At 48.2% G+C, this 24347-nt stretch overlaps 1 protein-coding gene across 4 annotated transcripts; it reads left to right on the top strand.

The window, feature by feature from the left end:
• The first annotated feature begins 20855 nt into the window (after window positions 1-20855).
• Window positions 20856-24190, top strand: LOC127483452 (MAP/microtubule affinity-regulating kinase 3). 4 transcript variants are annotated; one of them, XM_051820702.2, is made up of 5 exons: window positions 20863-23213; window positions 23303-23365; window positions 23455-23517; window positions 23618-23680; window positions 23783-24190. In XM_051820702.2, the coding sequence occupies exons 1-5, from the start codon at window positions 22121-22123 to the stop codon at window positions 24082-24084; spliced, it is 1584 nt and encodes a 527-aa protein (XP_051676662.2). In that variant the 5' UTR covers window positions 20863-22120; the 3' UTR covers window positions 24085-24190. The 4 variants fall into 4 exon arrangements, with proteins under 4 accessions (XP_051676665.2, XP_069924459.1, XP_051676662.2 ...); XM_051820705.2 differs by lacking the exon at window positions 23618-23680 and having other exon boundaries at window positions 20856-23213; XM_070068357.1 differs by lacking the exon at window positions 23455-23517 and having other exon boundaries at window positions 20869-23213.
• The last annotated feature ends 157 nt before the right edge of the window (window positions 24191-24347 follow it).

Raw genomic sequence — 24347 nt, 5'->3', positions numbered from 1 at the left:
TAAGTTCCAGCTGCTGTACTTCTGCTTCAGCTGCCTGCTAATGTGCCAGGCAAAGCAGTAAAAAATGGCCCAAGTACTTGAGGCCCTATCACCCATTTGGGAGAGCCAAATGGTGTTTCAGACTCCTGGCTTCAACCTGGCCCAGCCCTGGCCTAACCATTTGAACAGTGAACCAGCAGATAGAAGATCACTTTCTCTCTCCAAATCTCTCTGCTGTTCTGCCTTTCAAATAAAAAAATAGGGCCGGTGCCGCGGCTCACTAGGCTAATCCTCCGCCTAGCGGCGCCGGCACACCGGGTTCTAGTCCCGGTCGGGGCGCCGGATTCTGTCCCGGTTGCCCCTCTTCCAGGCCAGCCCTCTGCTGTGGCCTGGGAGTGCAGTGGAGGATGGCCCAGGTGCTTGGGCCCTGCACCCCATGGGAGACCAGGAAAAAGCACCTGGCTCCTGGCTCCTGCCATCGGATCGGGGCGGTGCGCCGGCCGCAGCGCGCCGGCCACGGCGGCCATTGGAGGGTGAACCAACAGCAAAGGAAGACCTTTCTCTCTGTCTCTCTCTCTCACTGTCCACTCTGCCTGTCAAAAAAATAAATAAATAAAATAAAATAAAATAAAAAAATAAATCTTTTACAAAATGGGAAGTGACAGTATAATAGAATCTTGAACATTTTAGGGGCTTCAACATTAAATAGCAAGTAAAGAAAGAAAAGGGTTCAAAGTATGCAGCCAGAATGAATGAATGGAAAACAGTATTATATCTTACTAGCTGGGGAAGAAAGTGTTTTAAGAAGGAGTTAAACAGTGCTGAGAACTGAAGTAAAATAAGGAATAAAATTATCACTTGGATTTAGCAACAGGAAGTTTTCTGTTTGTTTTTGTTTGTAAAGATTTATTTATTTGTTTGAAAGGCAGAGTTACCAAGAGGCAGAGGCAGAGAGAGAAGGATGTCTTCCATCTGCAGGTTCACTTCGCAGACTTCCACAATGGCCAGAGCTGGGCCAATCCAGGAGCTTCTTCCAGGTCTCCCACATGGGTGCAGGGGTCCAAGGACTTGGGCCATCTTCTACTGCTTTCCCAGGTCATAGCAGAGAGCTGGATCCGAGTGGAGCAGCCAGGACTAGAACTGGTGCCCACATGGGATACTGGCACAGCAGGCTTCAGCTTTACCTGCTATGCCACATGGGTGATCTTCATGAGAACTGGTTCAGTACAATGATAGTGGCAAAACTCCAGACTAGAGTGATTTGAGGAGTGAGTTACAGTTGATTGGAATATTTCTTTGGAGTTTGGCCTTAAATGAGAGGGGAGAGAGTCTGCTAACTGGTTCATGGTGTAGTATTGAGGAAAGGGTTCTTATTTTTTGGGTATGTTCAAAAAGCAGTGGAAGAATCCATGAAGATGAGGTAAAGAGAAAGAGGAGTAATCAACAACGTGCTCTTCCAGAGAAGAGTAAAGACGGAAGCATATAAGGAAACACTGCCCTGAGATAGGAGGAAGGGACTGTACTTTTACTTTCAACAGGTAGAAACATTGTTGGATTAGTTGTATACATATGGTAAATTTGAATGTTTGTTGACACAAAAAGTGGTATTCGTATGTATGTATACAGGTATATGCAATCCATGTATTTTCTCTGTAAATGGTTATATTATCTACATAATTTGTTTAAAGATTTATTTTATTTATTTGAAAGGGAGAGAGAGAGAGAGAGAGAGAATCTTCCATCCTCTGGTTCACTCCCCATGTGGCTGCATTGGTGGGGGCTGGGTCAGGAGTCTGGAACTACATGTAGGTGCAGGGGCCCAAGGACCTGAGCCATCTTCCAACTGCTTTTCTAGGTGTGTTAACAGGGAGCTGGATCAGAAGTGGAGGAGCCTGGACTTGAACCAGTTCTCTGCTATGGGATGCTGGTTTTGCAGCCTGAGTCTTAACCCACTGCTGACCCCTCATCTACTTAATTTTAAAGAGGAAATAGAGGAGCTGACATTGTGGTATAGAAGGCTAAGCCTCCACCTGCGGCCCCTGCATCTCATATGGGTGCCAGTTTGTATTCCAGCTGATCCTCTTCTGATCCAGCTCTCTGCTTATGGCCTGAGAAAGCAGTTGGAAGATAGCCCAAGTATTGGGGGCCCTGCACCCATGTGGGAGACCTGGAAGAAGCTCTTGGCTTCTGGTTTTGGATTGGCCCAGCCCCCATCATTTTGGCTGTTTGGGGAGTGAACCAGCAGATGGAAGCCCTTTCTCTCCGTCTTTCCCTCTGTCTGTCACTCTACCTCTCAAATAAATAAATGAAATTTGTAAGAAATAAAATAAAACGCTAAGCCACTTTTTTTAAAAAAAAAGAAATAAAAAATTAAGACTTGCATTTATAGTAGTAAGTCAAAATAATTTTTAAAAAAATAGAAAAATGAGCTGACCAGACAAAGATGGACAAAGATGGAATTTCAGCATGGAAACTTTAGAAGTATGAACTCTCCAACTCTACACCCTACCCTTGACTTACTGAGCCAGAAACTGGGGGTGGCGCCAGGCGTGAGACCACTGCTCTAAACAGTGTTCCAGCTTTCTTTTTTTTTTTTTTTAACTGTGATTCACACAATGAAAATTTGCATCACAGTTAGTACGCAGGTGCACATGAAACAAATCGGAAAGTTTATGAAAATATCCTATCCAGTGCAATCTTATATTTTCTGTTCCCTTGAATTTCCCTTTTAAGAAAATGCTAGGGTGAAAATCCTAAAGGGTGTTGGAGAGCCGATGAGATTTGGACATGGACTGTAGGTTGGATGATCACATTGCAAATGTGAAATATCTAGATTTTGGAAATCTGCTATGACTGTGCACGTGCATGCCCTCTTAGGGAAGCCATAGTGAAGTACTTCAGTTAGGAGTGCTTACCTTGCACAGGCAGAGGAAGCAAAAGAGACGGTGAAGGCAACTGATGAACCTGGGTACAGGGGAGACAGTTTGAAATCATGTCAAATAAAGTACCTGAAGAATATTGGTTCAGACACACTAATCTGATACTGCCCTCCACAAAGGGGTCTTTGAAAACTGCAAGGCGTATTTTAAAGTCAGGAACTAGTACTGGATTCTACTAAAGTATCTCTAATACCCCATGCAGTGCCTCAGCTGTGGAGGGTGCTCAGTGCTTGTTCACTGACTGCTGATGTTAATATAGGTTTTTCTTGCCACTGGTGTTTTCAGTTGTTAGTCTAGTCACTGTTGTTGCATTTGCTTCCTTTTCACTTCTAGAAGATCCGCACCTTAATCTGTTTTACGGTGTGCCCAAGGTCACTGGAGAGTGTTATGGGGTGGGAAGAAGGTAGGCTGTGGATTTGAACCGATGGGGTTTTCCTGCAGGCTCCTCTCCTGCCTGGCTGCCTGTTGCTCTGTGCCCATGCAGAGCTGTCACATGGCCCCCCTCTACTTCATAGGATTGTTAAGCTGTGTGATCCCGGGCCAGGCGCAGATGGAATGGGTGTGAGGAGTCTCATCCATGTTGGTATCCGTCCCCTTGGCTCAGCTCTGCGGAGAGTCAGTCTTTCCTGACAGATCCGGGCGCAGGGGCCAGCATGACAGCAGGATTAGAAGTTTTCCATGATCTTGAGGGACCGAGGTGGTCACTTTATATGTATTGGTGATATAATTTGACTCGTATGTTTACAGGGTCTGGGTTCTGCTTCTTCGTCATCACTTCAGTTCCATTGCATGCGCGCTATTAGTACAGCTACTGAGCAGTGTAATTTGGGAAGACAATACTTGGAAAGAGTCAGGTTATGGTATTTTCTCTGGTTGCTTTAAATATTTCCTAACTTTTATTTTTTCCTGTTTCAGTGCAGTATATTCAAAGAACACTTTAAGAAGAACACATCCCATGAAAGAAGTAAGTTCTCACTTTAGCCTTTAATGTGGTTTTTCTCACAGTTGACAATAAAAGTAACCTTTGGTGAGGACCTTAGAGTTTTCTGTATTTCACGTGATAAGCTCTGTTTTATGGTAGTAAAAAAAAAAAAGTTTATTCCTTTTCTTCTCACTTTTTCCACTGTTAGAAAAGAACCTTTGTTAACATTTTAGAAACATTTCTTTTTTTCCAAGCCTAGATTTGTTTCATCTAGATACTTAGCACTGTGTAAAAATTGTACAGCTTTCTGAATTTTGCCACTCCTCCCAGCCATTTCTCCGTGTTACTGACAATGGCTTGTGATTTCATGAGGTTCCATGTTGTCTACGTTAGTTTTATTTTTCTTCAGGAGAGTCTTAGAATACCTGTACGTAATGGCAGGTACGTTTCTTTAATGCTCTTGATAGCTAATTCCAAATTATTTTCCAACGGCCTGTCGCGTGGCATTGGAATTTCACATGAAGTCCAGGTGGTCAGGCAGTTGCGAGTGCGTTTGTTCTCTGTTCTGCCTCTGGCATCCTCCGGAACCCCAGCCTCCGGAGCCTGATCCGTGTATTGAACTGTACACAGGCTCTCCTTCAGCCAGGACTGTCCGCCCCTGTGCTCCCAGAGCTGTGCACATCCAGGTGGCAGGCATGTTTCTGGGGAGACAGCCCACCGTTCTCTTTAGGGATCTAGGCAAGCTATGGCCTGGGGGCCCAAACCAGCCTACTACCTCTTTGTACACAAGCCTGGGAACAAGGATGGTTTTTAAATAGCCAAAATAAACAAAAAAGGATATGTTGTGTGTCATGAAGATGATGTGAAATGCAGAGGTCTGCATCTCTGAGTAGAGTTGTGTTGGAAGCCGGCCCTGTATAGGATTGTATAGGATTCCGTTAGCTATTTGAGGTCTCCTGTGTTTCTATATGAATTTTAGCATTTTTTTTTTGTATCTGAGAAGAATGTCCTTGGCATTTTGGTTGGTATTGCATTGAATCTGTAAACTGCTTTTGCTAGTGTGGACAATTTGATGACACTGATTCTTCCAATCCATGAACATGCAAGATTTTTCCTCAATTTTTTTTTCTTTTTTGTGGCTTCTGTTTCTTTAATGTTTTGTAATTTTCATTGTAGAGATCTTTGCCATCCTTTGTTAAATTTATTCCAAGGTATTTGATTTTTTTTTTGATTGATCTTAGAAGTTCTTTCTTAGCCATGGCATTGTCTATGTAGACAAAGGCTATTGATTTTTGTGTGTTGATTTTATATCCTGCCACTTTACCAAACTCTTCTATCATTTCCAGTAGTTTCTTAGTGGAGTCTTCCAGATCCCCTATATATAGAATCATGTCATCTGTAAACAGGGATAGTTTGACTTCCCCCTTTTCAATTTGTATCCCTTTGATTTCTTTTTCTTCCCTAATGACTGTGGCTGAAACTTCCAGGGTGACATTGAATAGCAATAATGAGGGTGGGTATCCTTGTCTGGTTCTGGATCTCTGTGGGAATGCTTCCAACTTTCCCCCATTCACTATGAAGCTGGTCTTGGGTTTTTCATACATTGCCTTGAGGAATATTTCTTCTGTATACAATTTTCTTAGAGTTTTCATCATGAAAGGGTGTTAAACTTTATCAGATGCTCTCTATGTATCTATGGAGATAATCATATGGTTTTGGTTCTTCAATTTGTTAATGTGCTGTATCACATTGATTCGTGAATGTTGAACCATCCCACTTGGTCTAGGTGAATTATCTTTCTGATGTTGGATTTGATTGGATAATATTTTGTTGAGGATTTCTGCATCTATATTCATCAGAGAAACGGGTCTGTAGTTCTCTTTCTCTGTTGTATCTTTTCCAGGTTTAGGTTTTAAGGTGATGCTGGCTTCGTAGAAAGAATTTAGGAGGATTCTGTCCCTTTTAATTGTTTTTGAATAGCTTCAGAAGAATTGGAGTTAGTACTTCTTTAAATGTCTGGTAGAATTCAGCAGTGATGCCATTGGGTTCTGGGCTTTTCTTGCTGGGAGACTTATTATTAATTCAATTTCTGTTTTGCTTATTGTTTTGTTTAGGTTTTCTATGTCTTCATGGCTCAATATAGGTAAGTTGTATGTGTCCAAGAATCTATCCATTCCTGTAGGTTTCCCATTTTGTTGGCATACAGCTATTTGTAATAGTTTCTGATGATTGTTTTTATTTCTGTGGTATCTATTCCATATCCTTTTTCATATCAATTTCATTGATTTAGGTTTCCTTTTTTTTGTTGTTGTCGGTTAGTTGGGCCAATGTGAGTTTTATTTTTTCAAAAAGCCAGCTTCTCTTTTCTCTGATCTTTTGAATTTTTTGGTTTCAATTTTTTTGTTATCTAATTTTAATTATTTCTTTTCTTGTACTGTTTTTGAGTTTGGTTTGTTATTGTTTTTCTACCTCATTGAAATACATTGATAGCTCATTTATTTGGTATCTTTCCAATTCTTGATATAGGCACCAATTGCTATATACATTCCTCTTAACACTGCTTTTGCCATATCCCATAAGTTTTGCTATGTTGTATTTTCATCTTTATTCGTTTCCAGAAATTTTTAAATTTCTTTTCTGATTTCTTCAGTGACCCACTGTTCATTCAGGAGCATATTGTTCAGTCTCCATGTGTTGCATATGTTCTAGAGATTCCTGAGTTGCTGATTTCCAGCTTCATTCCATTGTAGTCAGAGAAGATGCATGATATGATTTTGATTTTTTTATTTGCTTTGACTTGCTTTATGGCCTAGCATGTGGTCTACCCTAGAGAAGGTTCCATGCACTGGTGAGAAGAATGTGCATTCTGCATTTGTAGGATGAAAAGTTCTGTAGTTATCTGTTTGGTCCATTTGGTCTATAGTGTTAACTCTACTGTTTGCTTGCAGATATTCTGTTTGCTTGATCTGTCCATTGCTGAAAGTAGGATTTTTTTAAAAAAGATTTATTTATTTATTTATTCAAAAGAGTTACACAGAGAGAGTAGAGGCAGAGAGAGAGAGAGAAAGTGAGAGAGGGCTCTTCCATCTGATAGTCCACTCCCCAATTGGCCACAATGGCTGGAGCTGCATTGATCCGGAGCCAGGAGCTAACTCCAGGTCTCCCATGCGGGAGTAGGGCCCCAAAGACTTGGACAATCTTCTCCTGCTTTCCCAGGCCATAGCAGAGAGCTGGATTGGAAGTGGTGCAGCCAGGTCTTGAACTAGTGCCCATATGGGATGCCAGCGCTTCAGACCAGGGTGTTAACCCATTGCGCCACAGGGCTGCCCTTAAAGTGGGATATTCAAGTCCCCGCTACTACAGTGTTTGAGTCTATGTCTCTCTCTAGATTCATTAACATTTCTTTGAAATAGTGGGTGACCTGCAATTAGGTGCATAAACATTTATAATAGCCTCATCTTCCTGTTGAGTTGAACCCTTAATCATTACATAGTGCCTTCTTTGTCTCTTTTAACAGTTTTTGTGTGAACATCTATTTTGTCTGATATTAGGATGATTATACCAGCTCTTTCTTTGGTTTCTGATATCATGTAATATCTTTTTTTTATCCTTTGACTTTCAGTCTGCATGTGTCTTTGTTGGTGAGATGTGTTTCTTGTAGGCAGCAGATAGATGGGTTTTGTTTTTTAATCCATTCAGCCAGTCTGTGCCTTTTTACTAGAGAGTTGAGGCCATTTACATTCAAGTTGACTATTGATAAGTAATGACTTGGCCCTGCCATTTCCCCATAAACATTCCTATTGTTTACTTTGGATTTCCTTTGTACTTTTACTGGGAGATTGTCCGCCCTCATCTTCTTTCATAGTGATGACCATGTTTCTGTGTGTAGTGCATCCTTAAGTACCTTTTGTAATGCTGGACGAGTACTGGCAAACTCAATCTCTGTTGTGGAAGGTCTTTATTTCACCTTCATTTGTAAATGAGAGCTTTGCAGAGTACAGTATTCCAGGTTGACAGTTTTTTTCTCTTAGGACTTGGAATGTATCTCATTTCTGATGAGAATTCAGCTGTGAGTCTAATTGGAGAGCCTCTGAAAGTAACCAGGCATTTCTCTCATGCACATTTTAGAATCTTTTATGCTTTACTGTGGAGAGTTTGACTACAACATTTTGTGGCGAAGATCTTTTCTGATCGTGTCTATTAGGAGTTCTAAGTGCTTCCTTTTTGGACATCCCTTTCTTTATGTAATTATTTCACTAAAATGGCCTGCTCATCCATTCCATCTTTCCACCCTTTCAGGAACTCCTAAGACCTGTATGTTGGGTCATTTGTTAGTATCCCATAAATTCCAATGGTGTTTTTCAGTTTTCCAATTTCTCCCCCCCCCTTTTTTTTTTGTCCATAAAATTTTCAAAGGTTTGTTTTCTAACTTGGATATTCTCTCTTCTGCCTTACCAAGTCTGTTCTTATGGCTATCCATAGTACTTTTATTGGTTCTACTGAATCCTTCATTTCTAATAATTCCTTTTCACTTCTCTGTAAAATTTCAGTTTCATGGGAAAAAGTCTCTTTCATGCCATGTACAGGTTTCTTTAGTTAATGAATTTGCTTCTGATTACTTCTAGGTAATCCTGTGATTAGTTTTTTAATTCCATTTCTGGTGTTTTGTCAGTCTCATCTTCACATTCTGGTATTGAAATGTTGTGTTCTTTTGGGGGTGTCACGTTGTCCTTATCCTTGTTTCTTGAATTTCTGCATTTATTATTAGGTATTTGTGGTGATAGTTGTTGGGTTTTTTTTGTTTGTTTTGGCCCTGTGATGGTTTTTATCTTTGAACTTTGCCTCTGCTGTTTCAGTAATAACCCGAGTGTGTGCTAGGAGTGATCAGGGAGCTCTGTTCAGTGCTCCGGGGTGAGGGATGTGTCCAAGGTGACACCCAAGATAGGTGTGGTAAATTTTTTTTTTATCAGAGGGGAAGTTTGTTCAGCTATGTTGGTATATTCTCATGCTCCCTTCCTCTCTAAGGAGACCAGCGCCTGGGCAATAGCCCCAGTGGGTACAACTCTCATCCATGCTGCCACGAGAACAACTCAAAGTATCCCTGCAGTCCTCGGGGTGGACATGGATCCTGTAGCAGTGACCCTCACCAGGGAATCAGGGACCTCCAGCATGTGGAGCCGCCACAGTGACTGCCCAGAGACCCAGCCACACCCTGCGCCCTCCGATGCAGCCAGTGTTTTCACAGTCATAGCACACGAGGCTCCCACAGTCACGGGCACCCAGCCCCCTGTCAGTTATCCCACCCAGACTCGGGAATTTCCTCTCGGCAGGTAGCTAGGCACATGGACCCCAGTGGGCCCAGCTGTCATGTGTGTCCAAAATGCTGCCTGCCCTCTCAGCTCGTTACAGGACAGGACACTGGTGCCGGCGGGTCAGGGAGAAACAGAAACCCTGTTCACTGTCCCCCCTCCAGGCTCCAATCCAGACTCATACCAGACTCTTCCCACAGCCTTCTTGCCAGTGGCTTGGCCTGCAGCAGTCTGGTGTCTCCTCACTCCAAAGCTGGTGCTGAGGCTCTTGGTCGCTGGGGTCCTGAGTTGTGTGCATCCACACCCTCCACGTTGATCCACAGTGTCCCTCTAATGGTTTCTTCTGCCTTTTTCTCCCTAACTGTGCCCTGAGGTTGCAGCCTCTCACCTTTATTTTTCTTAACCATCTTCATCTAGACTAGAGCAGTAAGCTGCCTTCCTATTCTGCCCTCTTGAAAACACTATCAGCATTAATGTTGTATAACTGTATGACAATCCATCTCCAGAATTTTCTCATCTACCCTAACTGAAACCCTGTACCACAATTCCCCCTTCTCCCTTTGTCCCAGCCCTTGGTAACTCCCATTCTACTTTCTTTCTCTATGAATTGGACTGCTTTAACACCTGTTATAAGAGGTATCATAGAATATTTGCCCTTTTGTAGCCAGTTTATTTAATGTAATGTCTTTAAGGTTTATCCCTCCTGTAACATATGTCAGCATTTCCTTTTTATAGCTGAATAATATTCCATCCTATGTATGTACCACATTTATCCATTCGTCTGTTGATGGATGTTGGTTTGCTTCCACCTGTTGACTGTTGTGAATGATGCTGTAATTTACATGGTTGCGCAATTTCTCTCTTCTGGAACCTGCTTTCACTTCTTTAGGAACATAGCCAGAAGTGGAGTGGCTGGTTGATACAGGAGTGCTGTGTTTGTATTCAGAACATGCTGTGCTGTCTTGTGCAGCGACTGCAGCATTTCAAATTCCCACCAGCAGTGCACAGGGTCCCAACTGCTGCTCATCCTCACCTACACTTACTTTGTTTTTTATACTAAGAGATACAACATAATAGCTTAATGTGGTTTTGATTTGCGCTTCCTAAATGACTAGTAGTTATTAGGCATCTTCTTAATGTTCCTATTGGTCAGTGAACATCCTTTTTGAATAACTGTCTATTCAAACTCTGCCTGTTTTTCAATTGGGTTTTATTAAGTTGTAAACATTCAGTTGGAATGGTTCCACTTGGAGATTTGGGATTTGTCTGTTGTTTTGTTGTTATTCACAGCAGCAGGGTAAATAAAACCTTTCCTGGTGAAGAGAGTAGAGAGTCCATTGCTAGTTTCACTCTTGTGCAGTTGATCAGTAACGGTGCCTGTGCCAGCCCTGGGGCTCAGGCACTGTCAGCTTCCTTGGAGTCAGAGGCTGCAGGCTCACTGCTGTCCCCCTGGGCCAAGTGCTCCCTGCCACGGGGGCGGGGACTGGCGCTCTGCCTGTGACTCCGCTAAGCACCTGCATCTCCGCTGCTGTCCGAGTCACTGTCACTGCACCACAGGCTCATCGTCCTCGTCAGAGTCGGCATCGTCCTCTAGATCGGCATTGCAGCGAGATCATCTGCTTGTCCCAGGAGGCCTGGACCCTCCTGCTCGCCACTGCCACTCTTGTCACTCGCCTCGTCCCTGTCACCCCTCTCCTGTTCACTCTCGCTGCCCGAGCATGCGTCTTCACTGCCACTGCCCTTCTCACCCTCATCTGTCAGGGAGCAGAGAGGTGCGAGTCACAGTTCCCGTCCCGCTCCTGGGGCCCCAGCGCTGGCCTGACCTGCCTGACCTGAGCCCCCAGCCTCGTTCTCTCCTGCCTCCATCTCTCGTCTTTCCCCTCCTCGGGTTCCTGGTTTTCCGCCTGGGCTTTGCATGCCTGCTGGAAGCAGCAGAACTGGAGGGGGCGGGGGAAGGCAAGTGCTGTATTAGGCTCTGTCCTTCCCCTCACCTACCATTCTCCCCTGGCCAGCAGAGCCTTGCTACCTGGGCTTCCAGCTCAGGTAGACACACCCCGTGTTTGAGGACCACAGGCAGGGCCTTGGAGCCTGACTGCACCCCAGCCTTGCAGCACTTCCCGAGGCAGACCCTGGAGTGGGCGTGAGATGGGGGCGTGGAGGAATGTTGCCCTCCTCAGTGAGGACGCAAGTCGGACGAGGTTCCCTTTCCGTGTGTGGCCCAGCACAGACCAGAATAAACACGTATTGTAGAAGGGAGACTATCTCAAGGGATTGGGGGAGGGGTGGGGAAGATGGTCAGTTTGCTCTTGCCCCATGCTATGTCTGTCTGTCTACATATTTGCACACATACACACATATCTTCAGAAGGTAGTGGGAAACAAAAGATTAACTTGGTACAAAAAATTGAAATATGTACATAATTTTTTAAAAGATTTTATTTATTTGAAAGTCAGGGTTACACAGAGGAGAGGCACAGAGAGAGGTCTTCCATCTGGTGGTTCACTCCTCAGATGGCTGTGACGGACAGAGCTGCACCGATCTGAAGCCAGGAGCCAGGAGCTTCTTCTGGGTCTCTCACACAGGTGCAGGGGCCCAAGGACTTGGGCCATCTTCCAGTGCTTTCCCAGGCCATAGCACAGAGCTGGTCGAAAGTGGAGCAGCCGGGTCTTGAACCGGCACCCATAAGGGATGCCGGCGTGTCAGGCCAGGACATTAACCCACTGCGAAACAGTGCTGGCCCCTGTACATATTTTATAAAATGTTTCCTGTGAGCTTTCTGAATATTCTGCTTATGCATAGATTTTTTTTTTGCTCCAAAATAAACATTTTAATCCTCCCCCCAAAAAAATAACTTATGCAATTGACAGTTCATTATTTAAGCAGCTGTATGTCTGGAAAATTTTGCTTGCATTTGCACTGGTGTGCTAAAATTTGAGCCTGAAGAAATAGTAGCTTGAGTCTTACCAGGACTCCCTCCCCCTGCAGCACTTCTGGCCACCTCACTGCCCCGCCAAGTTCATTTCCACCATAAGCCCAGCCTAGTGCACCGAGGTCTCCTGTACTCCCCTTTCCTGGGCAGCCAGAGCATCCTCCCTCCTCCAAGCATCTCCTTTCTATGCCTTTCTACCAGGACCAGTTCTTTGGTCATTTTCTTCATTCGAGGTGACTTTTTATGCCATTCAAAGGCTCTAGCAACCCAGAGTGAAAGAGAGGAAGGGGAGTGATATGGAAAAGCATTTGGGAGTGGCCTGTAGGACTGATTTTGGTTTTGTTAACCATTTAAACACAGACAGTGTAGTACTCCAGTATCAGGGAATGGACACTGCCCACATAGACCACTGAAGTTGTACATTTTTGGTCTTGTATAGATCCTCCCCTACACAGCACTGCTATATATGCTGATGAAGAAGAACTCTCCCAACACTGTGGGTCATCTGTCCCTTCAACTCCTCCAGGAAAAGCAACGAAAGAAAGGTAGGGTTACGTCAAGCCATTGTTGGTTCACGCTCTGAGATTTCTGGGAAGTTCTTCAAGTTAGAAGCTAATAAAACCCAAGTTTTGACATTTATTTTGAGAGTGTGAACATTAAAAGCTAATTTCTCTATAATTGGCCTTACCTATAATAATTTTTGTAATTAACATAATTGACACTTGAATGACCCAGAATACCTGCCTGTAGTGGTCTCGTTTGTTTCCTTCTGCTGTAGTAATAGGAATACTTTTCCCCCTTCTAGTAATAGAATGGTTTTAGCTGGACACATGGCTGTCAGAATTCTAAACATACTGTCTCCGTGCTGTTGCAGCTGAGATGTGTGTGTGTGATTAGATTCTAGCTAAAATGGAGTCTCACTTCTGAAAGTCTCTTTGTGGGGAGGATTGTGCTCTTCTGTTTTCCATCCTTCTTCCTCCTAGTTAGAATGGGATGTGGTGGTGAAGACCGAGCAACCATGTTGGGCTGTGAGGCAGTGTACTGAGAGAGCAATGGATACAAGGCACCTGGGTCTCCTGATAACGGGACTACTACACCAGCCCTAAATTATTCTGGAGTTTGGCCAAGAAGGAAAGACAAGTGTCTTATCCGAGCCATTTTGGGAATATATTTTTTACAATGTGCAGCCATCCTAATTCTCTCTCGTAAACTTGGTAAAGAGAGTTTTATCCTTATCCTAAGAGCAGTTGGAGGGTTTTAAGTAGGGGATGACATGGTAGGATCTACATTTAAAAATTACCAGTCTGAGCCGTCGCCGTGGCTCACTAAGGTAATCCTCCACCTTGTGGCACTGGCAAACCTGATTCTAGTCCCGGTCACTTCACCGGGTTCTGTCCCAGTTGCCCCTCTTCCAGGCCAGCTCTCTGCTGTGGCCAGGGAGTGCAGTGGAGGATGGCCCAGGTGTTTGGGCCCTGCACCCCATGGGACACCAGGAAAAGCACCTGGCTCCTGGCTCCTGCCATCGGATCAGCACGGTGCACTGGCCGCAGCGCGCTGGCCGCGGCGGCCATTGGAGGATGAACCAACGGCAAAGGAAGACCTTTCTCTCTGTCTCTCTCACTGTCCACTCTGCCTGTCAAAAAAAAAAAGAAAATGGGTAGTCCTGTTCTCTAATTACGTGTTCTAATCTCCATTCCCTGTCTTTCTCTGCCCCCTGGTGGATACAGTGCCAAATAGCAAGTTCCACAGAAGCTCACTAGAAAAAAGCCAAGAGGCAGGCTAGGGAGGCGCTCTCTCATCCAGGGACCCCCATAGTCTTTACCTCTAATCTTCATGGTATTCTGTAGGACAAATAAGTGTATTTTCAGCTAAATAGCAAACAAGCGATTCCAAAATATGGAACTAATATACAAAGGGTCTTTATGTCTACCACCATACTGCCCTGAAACGTGGCTACCTTGTTTAAAAACCTCATGAAAAATATGTTTTATGAAACAAAATGAATTTCAATTTTCTTGCACCAAAATAACCTCATCCTTTAATTCAGTTTTCTTCTCACTTTTTGGAGCCGACTCGTATGCATCATTGCACTCCCCAGGGAACTGTCTGTGCCCACTCACTCACTTTTTCCCAAGCACCCAAGAGTCATGGAGCACTCTCCTTCTGTGGTTTGTAGCATAAAAGCAGTAGGTGCCCCCTTAATCATGAGAATGATGACGTAACTGAAGGACTCGTCCCCAGGTGTCCTCCCGGGTTCTGAAGTCACCTGTTCCCCAGGATCTCTGGGGTTCCCCAGGGCCTTACAGGCATCGCTCCAAGGATCTGCTGGGCTTCTGACCCACTGCCTCCACTCCTGTGTTTCCAGCCACTTCCAGCACCCCTGCCTCACCTGACCCTGAAGTCCAGCCTGCCTTCTTTGCTACCCCCAACCACAAGACACGCTGACACCAGGAGGCTGGTGAGCTTGTGGTGGAGTGAGAACAGCGCATCACAGGCACCGTCTGGCGATGGAAAGATTGGCCATGGCTTCCGTAGCCTGTGACTTGGCATTCCCCCTGGGGAGTTCCCCATGGGCTGGATCCTGCCCTGGCTGTGGCTTCCCCTGTCTGCTCTTCTCCGTGGCCAGCCTCCTGCCCCCACTTTTCTGTTGTCCTAGGATGAGCTTTGCAGATCCCCTCCTCCCAGGGCACTCTCATGACCTGGGCAGCACTGTGTTGACCTGGCAGCACTCTGCGTGACTTGGGCAGCACTGTGTGTGACCTTGGCAGCACTGTGTGTGACCTGGGTACCACTGTGTGTGACTTGGGCAGCACTGTGTGACCTTGCAGTGGAGGGAAACCCTGCTTCATGGGAGGCCTCCCACAGGTTGTGAGTGCTGGCTGAGTTTTGCAGGCTACCTAGACATGACCCAGAAAAGGAAAGGAAGTGTTGTGTTTAACTTCTGAGAGGTAGAAATGAGCCTCATGCGTTTAGGGAACAGGATAAGCAAAGCACAGAGCTTTCAGTGAGACAGGATCTCCAAGGAGAGACAGGAAGTCAGTCATGGAGAGCCTATGTCTCCCATAATTAAGTCTCTGGCTTACACCTTAGGCCACGGCCATTCCCTTCCATTAAATGCCGATGCCGTTTTTAACACAGCCATGCATAAGGGAGCCTAAGGCAGCTGACTTTCCTCTCACACCTGTATTAGCTGGACACTGTTGTCTGCTCTAGAGTTGTTTCAAAATAATAAAGTCCATGGACACAGTTTGTGTGCCTGAGTCTGGTGTTTCGATGGGTGCTGACTGGCAAACTGGGGCACAGATACAGGGACACGGCTCTCAGCTAGAGCTGGCTGCGTTTTTAGGAAAAAAGTATAAAGTCCAACGCCTAGGTACAGAGATAGCAAGAGAGAGAAGTTCAACACAGCGTGTTACAGTATCTAGTAACTCTTTATTTCCACCCAAGACTGTCTGTCCCGCTGGGACTCACTGCCACCCGTGTCTGATGCTGCGCCTGCCTTTCCCCTCGGAGACGGAGGCGTGGACCACGTTCTGCTTACGTCACCAAAGTCTTCCTCGCTACCCGCCAAGCACCGTGCCTCTGACACTATCAGACCGTATCGATGTTTCAGGACTGGAAAACCACAATATCTGTGACTGTGAAAAATGCATGACTTTAGGTCTGTAACAGGCTTTAAAGCAGAACATACATTCTCTTTCTGCTTCTCCCAATGTTTTTCTGATTAAGATTTTATAATTTTACTCCCATTCATGTTTTCACAGAAACCTGCACTCTGTGCCTAAGTGTCTCTCTTTTAGAATTTACTTATTTTTAAAATGTTTATTTATTTATTTGAAAGGCAGAGTTGGGGGGGGAGAAAGAGAGAGAAAGAGACAGAGAGACATAGAGAAAGAAAGAGAGAGATTTTCCATTTGTGGGTTTATTCCCCAGATGGCTGCAATGGGCAGAGCTGGGCTGTCCTGAAGCCAAGAATCGGGAGCTTTTTCTGGGTCTCCCATGAGGGTGCAGGGGCCCAAGTACTTGGTCCATCTTCAGGCTCATTAGCAGGGAATTGGATTGGAAGTAGGACAGCTGGGACTTGAACCAGAATCCATATAGGATGCCGGGGCTGCAGACGGCAAATTTACCTGCTACACCACAGTGCTGGCCTCCGTGATTCCATTTTCTTTACTGATTAAAAATAACTTGAGGGGGTAAGCATCTGGTGTGGTGGTTAAGAAGCCACTTAGGATACCCTGAACCCAGATCTGGGTGTTGGGATTCACATTGTAGCTCTGCTCCTGATTCTAGCTTCCTGGAATGTGCAGCTTGGGAGGCAGCAGGTAATGGCTCAAGTGACTGTGTCCCAGAACCCACATGGGAGATTTGGATGGAGTTCTGAGCTCCTGAGCCTGGGCCTGCCCTGGCTATTGCAGATACTTGGAGAGTGATCCACCCAAGCTTAACTCCACCATGCACAGACTTTTGGGGAACCCCCGTGTCCCCATGCACTCACACAGACCTAGTGGAGAAGCAGGTAAATAGTTCCTGGCATGCAGGTGTGTGCTGCGGGGACACATGATGGCACATGAGCATGCGGGGCTGTGTCCCAAGGGCTGGGAACAGAACCCACATAGCCCAAGGTTAGAGGCAGCCCCAGGTGTCTGAGGGGTGGGGCAGCCAGCCCACAGGCCAGGGGGTCCAGGGAGCAGTCTGCAGAGGCGGCTTTAGGTCAGTTCCAGAGGCACATTTTATGTCAGCTCACAGAGTGCACACACAACAGCTAACTTACATTACCCAGAATGCTCTCAATCAGCCAGTGTAAGGAACAGTAAGACAACAGAATGAGAACAAAAGAAAGACAAGTTACTTACTTGTGGACTGCAAAAGATCCGCAGACACTGACGGATCTCATGGGATCTGAGGGTGCCATGGTAAACCTGCATTAGAACTGGGATCCGGATCTCCAGGACAGGATCAGCCCGTTCATTCATTTATTCTGTCTGCCCTGCCCCCAGCCCCTTCTCTCACCTCTCTGTCCCTTGGACTTCATCTTGGACACAGGCTTTCTTCCCAGGAGAGAGGGCTCCCACCATCCTAGCATTCACAGCCCCCACTGGAAGCCCTCTGGATGGAGAACTCTTCCTGGTACCTCTGTCTCCTAACCGGCAGAGCCCTGGCATGGACGCTACCTGCATTATGAGCTCATCCAGCTCAGGCACTGTGACCAGGGGTGGCCACCCAGGGGGCTGTGCCTGTGTCCCCTGCCTTTCCTGGCCACGGGTGAGGGTGATGTTTCGGGTGTCGTTGCCCCACTAAAGAGACATTGTGTAGACACTTTCTCTGTTGATGAGTAACCTGGCTGTCACTGGTTCTGCATGTCCACCCCATTAGCACATGGTCCCCAGCAGACTTTACCTGAGTACAAGGGCTCTCATCAGCTTGATAAAACACATCAAAACATGTGCAGATTATTTATCACCACACCCAGTGAACCAAGTTTGACAAAAGTCTGTGACAGCTCCCTGAGGACAAGCAAAACTCCTTTACTTCACTGATATCAGATTTGGAGGGAGAAAGAAACCTTGGTTCTTGGGGACTGGTGTATGGCACAGCGGGCTAAGACACTGCTTATGATGCCAGCATCCCATAGTTGAAGTGCCTGTTCAAGCCCTGGCTCCAAGCCAGCTCCCTACTAACACACCTGAGAAACCAGCGGCATATGGTCCAAGTACCTGGGCACCTGCCACCCCCGTGGTAGACCTGGGTGGAGTTCTAGGCTTTTTAAAAAGATTTATTTTTTTATTTTTTTATTTTATTTTTTGACAGGCAGAGTAGACAGAGAGAGAGACAGAGAGAAAGGTCTTCCTTTGCCATTGGTTCACCCTCCAATGGCCGCTGTGGCCAGCGCGCTGCGGCTGGCACCCTGCGCTGATCCAATGGCAGGAGCCAGGTACTTATCCTGGTCTCCCAGGGTGCAGGGCCCAAGGACTTGGGCCATCCTCCACTGCACTCCCTGGCCACAGCAGAGAGCTGGCCTGGAAGTGGGGCAACAGGGACAGAATCCGGTGCCCATAGCAGGACTAGAACCTGATGTGCCAGCACCGCTAGGCGGAGGATTAGCCTAGTGAGCCACGGCGCCGACCAAAAACATTTATTTTTTTGAAAGGCAGAGTTACAGAGAGAGAGGGAGGAATACAGACAAACAGACACCACATGCACACACACACACACACACACACACACACACACAATGTAGAAGGGGAGAGGGAGAGAGAGGGAGAGAGAGAGAGACAGACATACAAAGAGAGAGGTCTTACATCTGCTGGTTCACTTCTTAAATAGCCACAATGGCAAGGGAAGTGCCAGGTGGAAGCAGGAACCAGGAGCTTTCTGGGTCTACACTGTGGGAGAAGCAGCCTAAGCATCTGGGTCATCTTTCGCAGCTTTCCCAGGCACATTAGCAGGGAGCTGGATTGGAAGTGGAGCAGCCAAGACTGAAGCCAGCACCCATATGGGATGCCAGTACTGCACCGCTGGCTGAACCCATTACACCATAGTGCCAGCCCCGTAGGCTCCTGGCTTTAAACTGACCCTCCCTAGCTGTTGCGGCCATGTACGAAGTGAACCAGAGGATAGAAGATCAATCCCTCTCTGTCCACGGATCTCTCAAATAAATAAATCTTAAAAGAAACCGTTATGCCCAGATCGCTGAATCCCCAAAAATCACCAGAGACTTGATCTCACCGAAATGCAAAAGCAAGGTTTATTCTGGAAGTACAAGCTGCGGCAGGGACCTCATCTAACCAACCGATGCAGCGGAGGTCAGAGGAAGGCCCTGAGCTTTGTTCGGGAGCGTTTTTAAAGGAAAAAGCTGCAGGGTTACATCAGCAAGGGTTTGGGGTACAGGGCTACAGTGGATTGAACGGTGCCATTCCTGGGAGCTCTTGGTTGGACGAGGCTGATCCTGATTGGCTTGGGCCCAGGGCATTTCCTTATTTGGTAACTGTTGAATGTTTGCTTTTACAGGAACTTGGGCCTGCTCCAGAAAATGGAGGCTGCTTTTTAAAATGGAGGCGCCTTGGCTCTTCAGAACTGAGGCGCCAGTGCTGTGGCATAGCAGGTAAAGCTGCCACCTGTGACACTGGCAACCCATATCAGGAGGCTGGTTTGAGTCCCGGCTGCTCTGATTCTGATCCAGCTCCCCGCTAACATGCCTGGGAAGGCAGAGGAAGATGGCCAACTACCTGGGGCATTGCCAACTGAGGGGAGACCTGGATGGAGTTTGGGTGCCTGTCTTCAGACTGGCCTAGTCTAAGCCATGGTAGCCATTTGCAGGGGGGGGGGGGACAGGTGAACCAGTGAATGAAAGTTCTCTCTCTCCCCCTCTTTCCTCTCTCTCTCTCTCTCTGTCTCCACCCGTGTGTGTTTATTGTCTCCCTGTATCTGTAACTCCACCTTTCAAATAAATAGTTTTAAAAATAAAAACAGTCTAATAAGACATTTTCTTAGCAGTTTCCTTTGGGATTTACACCGCATTGAATTCTTGGGGCAGTGCCCACAGAGATTCCGCCTCCTCATTTTAGTCCAGCGTGGACAAGATAGGACTTTCCGCAGCATGTTCAGGCTACTGCTGAGCAGAGCTGGGGGACACAGAGTCCTCAGGGCCATCACTTACCTTGGGGGAGATGAATTTTCTAAAACCACATGGGTCTGCAAGGCTCCCACCAGCACTGGGGAGGAGTGATGAGAAGGAGAGCTGTGGTGTGTCTCTCGTCCTTGCCGACGCTGCTTTGCAGTCCGGATGGGAACTCTGTTTTTCCTCGAACTGGGTTACTTGAAGGGACTTGGAAAACCTCATGGAAAATGGAAATAAAGGATGAGCTTATTTGTTGCAGTTTTTGAAATTCATGCATAGGAGAGGGGATACAAAACATTCACGGGAAAAGTATGTTAAGGACAAACTAGGCACAGGTTTTCAAAAGTTTTTGCACCTAAATAAATTTTGAATTCTATATCTGGTGATGTTTTGGTAGTATCCTGAGTTTCATCTTTATTTGATCTGCCTTCAAAAACTCCAACCTTATTACAAAGATGAGTTTTTACCTGTGCTTAATGGGAAACAGTCCCCAACGTCTTCATAATTTAATTTTTTTGACTTTTGTAGCAAAACTGTAGTGAGAATTCCTGGGGTGCTGGTTCTTTCCTCTCAGCCCTGACGACGTGACCAGCACTGCAGGAAATCATGGAGAAATTGCATTGTGCAGTGTCCCTGGACATCCTGGAGGAGGCGGTCATCTCCCCAGGGAGGGGTTCCTCTCCCAAGAGGGCATGGGCAGTCGGTGCAGAGGGACCATCATGTGTTCCTGGGGCCCATGGCTGTGTTGGGCCCTGGGGGCTCCTCAAGAACTGCAGGAGACACAGATCCACTTGCTATGTGGGGGCAGGGGTTACCGGGCTCACTTCCTACCTGAGATGAGTTTGTCGCTTCCTTGGGAGAAACACTGGTCCTGAGGGCTCAGCACGAAGCTGTCCCAAGGAGACAGATCTGAGGCTGTGATGCGGCCATCGTCTCGTCCTAGTTCTGGGCTGTGCAGGTCCTGAGGAGTTGAAGCAGGGAGTTTCTCCTTTTTTTCTAAGTTGCATTCTATGTGTGTGAGAGTGAAGAGGGGAAAGAGAGAGTGCTAGTGAGAGAGAGAGAGAGAGAGAGAGAGAGAGAGAGGAGCTAGGGAGAGGGAGCTAGGGAGCTCTTCCATCCTCTGATACAGCCCATAAATGACCTCCAGGCCTTGGCCAGGCTGAAGCCAGAAGCCAGGAGTTTTGGTTGTTGTTACAGGAGCCCAAAAACCCCAAGTGCCTGGCAGTGCCTCGATTCCTCCCTACCGGGTGGAGGACAGTCTCAGAGGGTGTAGCTTTCTCGGCTGCCTCTGACTGGGCCTTCCATGTTTGGACTGCACGGACCCCACTACCTTCTGGGCTTCCAGGGTTTCTGCCAAGAAATCTGACGATGACTTAGGGGGAAAGGGTGACAGAGCCACCTTCCTCTCAGCTCTGGAGGTGCGAACAGTGTACCTGGCGGTGTCTTGGGCAGCAGAACACTTGTTGAGTTTACCAAAGCCAGAGATGTTGTTCCATCATTCTGAGACCCATCACTCAGAGAGTAAAGACAAAGGAGGGGCTATACTAAGTGGAGACACTAGGAGATCTTCAAAAGACACAACGTATCATCATATTTAAACTAGTAATGTGAAGGCCACCCAAGCAATCTATAGGTTGGAGTTTCTCAAAAATTAAGTATCAAGCCCTATCACCAACCTAGGCCAAAATCTCTTTGGGTATCGTTGTAATTTAATTGGAAGATTCTCGAGAAAACCACTGTGGATGAACCACAGCTCCCATTGGTCAATTTCTTGCTCTGACTTCATAAGGCACCACTGTTATGAAAGTCGTATTATTACACAGTCCCTGGCTGGGCTGTGATTGGTCCATTTCTTGCTCTGCTCTCACAAGGCGCCATTATGTGAGGTGAACCCCCAAAAAGTATATATAGCCGCTGCGGGGGCCTAGATTTTTGTCCGCCTTACCCAGAGAGCACTCTTTTGTGATCTGTGTAACTAGGACCCATCTAACCAGCCTTTGCGCTCGTTGGTGTTGCTTGTGCTTTTTCTTGGTTGTTTGTTTCTGGGTCTATTTGGTTTTTGCTTTCTTCCATTTTGTTTAGTTTGTTGTTTTCCTCCTCGTTGTTGTTTTGCCCATTTGGTCTTTTTTTGCAGTTTTCTTTATTTTTGCTTCCCCCACTCTAGTCAGCTAGCACGCTCAGAAGTATCAGCGTTCGAGGATTTAGTGGCTTTTCCTCTTTGTTGTTTTGTGCTTTATCGAGATAGGCTTGCGGCATCGCCGCTAGAGTAGTGAGAGTAGCTGGTGCTGTGTCTTAGTCAGCTGGGTAGTCAGTCCCCCGTGGTCCCTTTGTGTTGTAGGCAGTGCAGTGAGGATCGGTGATTAGCTAGTGTGTGTCGAGTGATTTAGGGAGTCGAGAGAGCGTAGTTAGGTGACCGGCATCATGGAAGACCCCTTGGACTTCCATCCTGCTCTGGACGGGTTCCGCTTCGTGGACGTGATCGGCCGGGGCGGCTTTGGCCTGGTGAAGCTGGCCCGGCACCTGGCGTCGGGCAAGTACGTGGCGGTGAAGATCCTCCTGCGAGACTGCTCTCCCAGCAGCCCGCTGTCCGCGCAGGGGGAGGCAGCCATCCTGAGGAGCCTGCGGCACGACAACATCGTGCGGCTGCTGGAGGAGCGGCACACGAGGACGCACCTGTTCCTGGTCATGGAGCTGGCGACCAAGGGCTCGCTCCAGAGCTACGTGTTTGAGCAGGGCGGCCTGGCCGAGGCCGAGGCCAGGACCCTGTTCGGCCAGGCGCTGGCCGCCGTGAGCTACTGCCATGCCCAGCGCGTGGTGCACCGGGACCTCAAGCTGGGCAACCTGCTGCTGGACGAGCACATGACCATCAAGCTGGCGGACTTCGGCCTGAGCCTGCGGCTGGAGCAGGGCACGCTGGTAAGGGGCTTCTGGGGGACCCCCGAGTACTGCGCACCGGAGGTTTTCCTCGGGGAGGCCTATGACGCTTTTAAGGCTGATGTGTGGAGCCTGGGGGTGGTGCTGTTTGCCATGCTGGCGGCCACGCTGCCCTTCCGCGGCAAGGACACGGAGGAGCTGCAGGACACGGTGCTGTGTGCCTGCTACGTGCTGCCGCGTGCCGTCAGCCCGGCCCTGCGGGAGCTGCTGGCTTGGCTGCTCACTGTCGACGCCTCGGGGAGGCCCAGTGCGGAGGACGCCAGGACCCACTGGTGGTTGGATCCCGGCCAAGAAGCTACCCAGGAGGAGAAGGAGGCCGCTGTCACCCTGCTGCAGCCCCTGGGCGTTCCCCGCGACTCAGAGGCCAAGGAGTACCTGGCGGGCCTCGGCCTGCTGCCAGGCACCGGGACTGAGGGGACACCAGGCCCTCAGCCCCAGGGCCCGGCGTCCCTGCCCAAGTCCTCAGAGGGCGGGGAGCGCCTCACCAGAGAGAAGGACCATTTGTCTCTTGTATCGGTGTCCTGTGACAGCATGTCCGTGGAAATTTCCTCCGCACGAAGCGACTCCTCCGAGGCCTCCAGTGAGTCTTGCCCTCCCCCCTGCCTTGGGGCCTCCAGGAGCTGAGCCCAAGGCCGCCGAGTTGACCCCACTCTTGACTCTCTCCACCAGGCCAGCCACAGCAGGAGAGGAGCCCTGCTCCCAGCGCCACCCCCAACTCCTCCCAGGCCTCCAGTGAGTCTTGCCCTCCCCCCTGCCTCGGGGCCTCCAGGAGCTGAGCCCAAGGCCCCCGAGGTGACCCCACTCTTGACTCTCTCCACCAGGCCAGCCACAGCAGGAGAGGAGCCCTGCTCCTAGTGCCAACCCCAACTCCTCCCAGGCCTCCAGTGAGTCTTGCCCTCTCCCCACATCCCCTGCCACTTCGGGGCCTCCAGGAGCTGAGCCCAAGGCCGCCGAGGTGACCCCACTCTTGACTCTCTCCACCAGGCCAGCCACAGCAGGAGAGGAGCCCTGCTCCCAGCACCGCCCCCAACTCTTCCCAGGCCTCCAGTGAGTCTTGCCCTCTCCCCACATCCCCTGCCACTTCGGGGCCTCCAGGAGCTGAGCCCAAGGCCCCCTGAGGTGACCCCACACTTGACTCTCTCCTACCAGGCCAGCCACAGCAAGAGTGGAGCCCTGTTCCCAGCGCCGCCCCTGAGCCAGCCTCCCAAGCATCGCCCTCCAGCCCCAGTGCCGGGAGCCACGTGGACCTTGCAGAGCCAGAAGCCGCCGCCGCCACAGCCCGTGAGCCCAAGGATGCTGACACCACAGACACCAAGGCCAGCGCCCAGGGCAAGAGGCAGGGCCGTCGCGGGGTCGGCAGGAGGATCCTCCGGTTCCTGCTGAGGGCGTGCTGCATCCTGCCGTCCCGAGGGAGCAGCCCTGGCAGCTGCTGCAGAGTGGTCCCCAAGTAGCCTCGCCCCGCCCCCGTCTCCAGGAGCTATCCGCTGAGCTGACTGAACTTTTCTTTTCTTGAGCATTTGCACATGCTTCTCATGAATAAAATTCACCATGTGTGCATGGCTTTGGTCCCGTGTGATGTTTGGTCCCTGTGTACACCCTGGGCAGGTGATGGAGGTGACGGGTGGGTGGCTCTCACAGAAAGACAAACACTGGGCCATCTCCCCTGTGTGGGGATCACAGAAGGGCTGACATCATAGAAGTAGAGCATAGAGTG

This window comes from Oryctolagus cuniculus, chromosome 2 (genome assembly GCF_964237555.1).
Source record: "Oryctolagus cuniculus chromosome 2, mOryCun1.1, whole genome shotgun sequence".
NCBI lineage: Eukaryota > Metazoa > Chordata > Mammalia > Lagomorpha > Leporidae > Oryctolagus > Oryctolagus cuniculus.
This window is presented reverse-complemented; position numbering and strand designations above follow the sequence as displayed.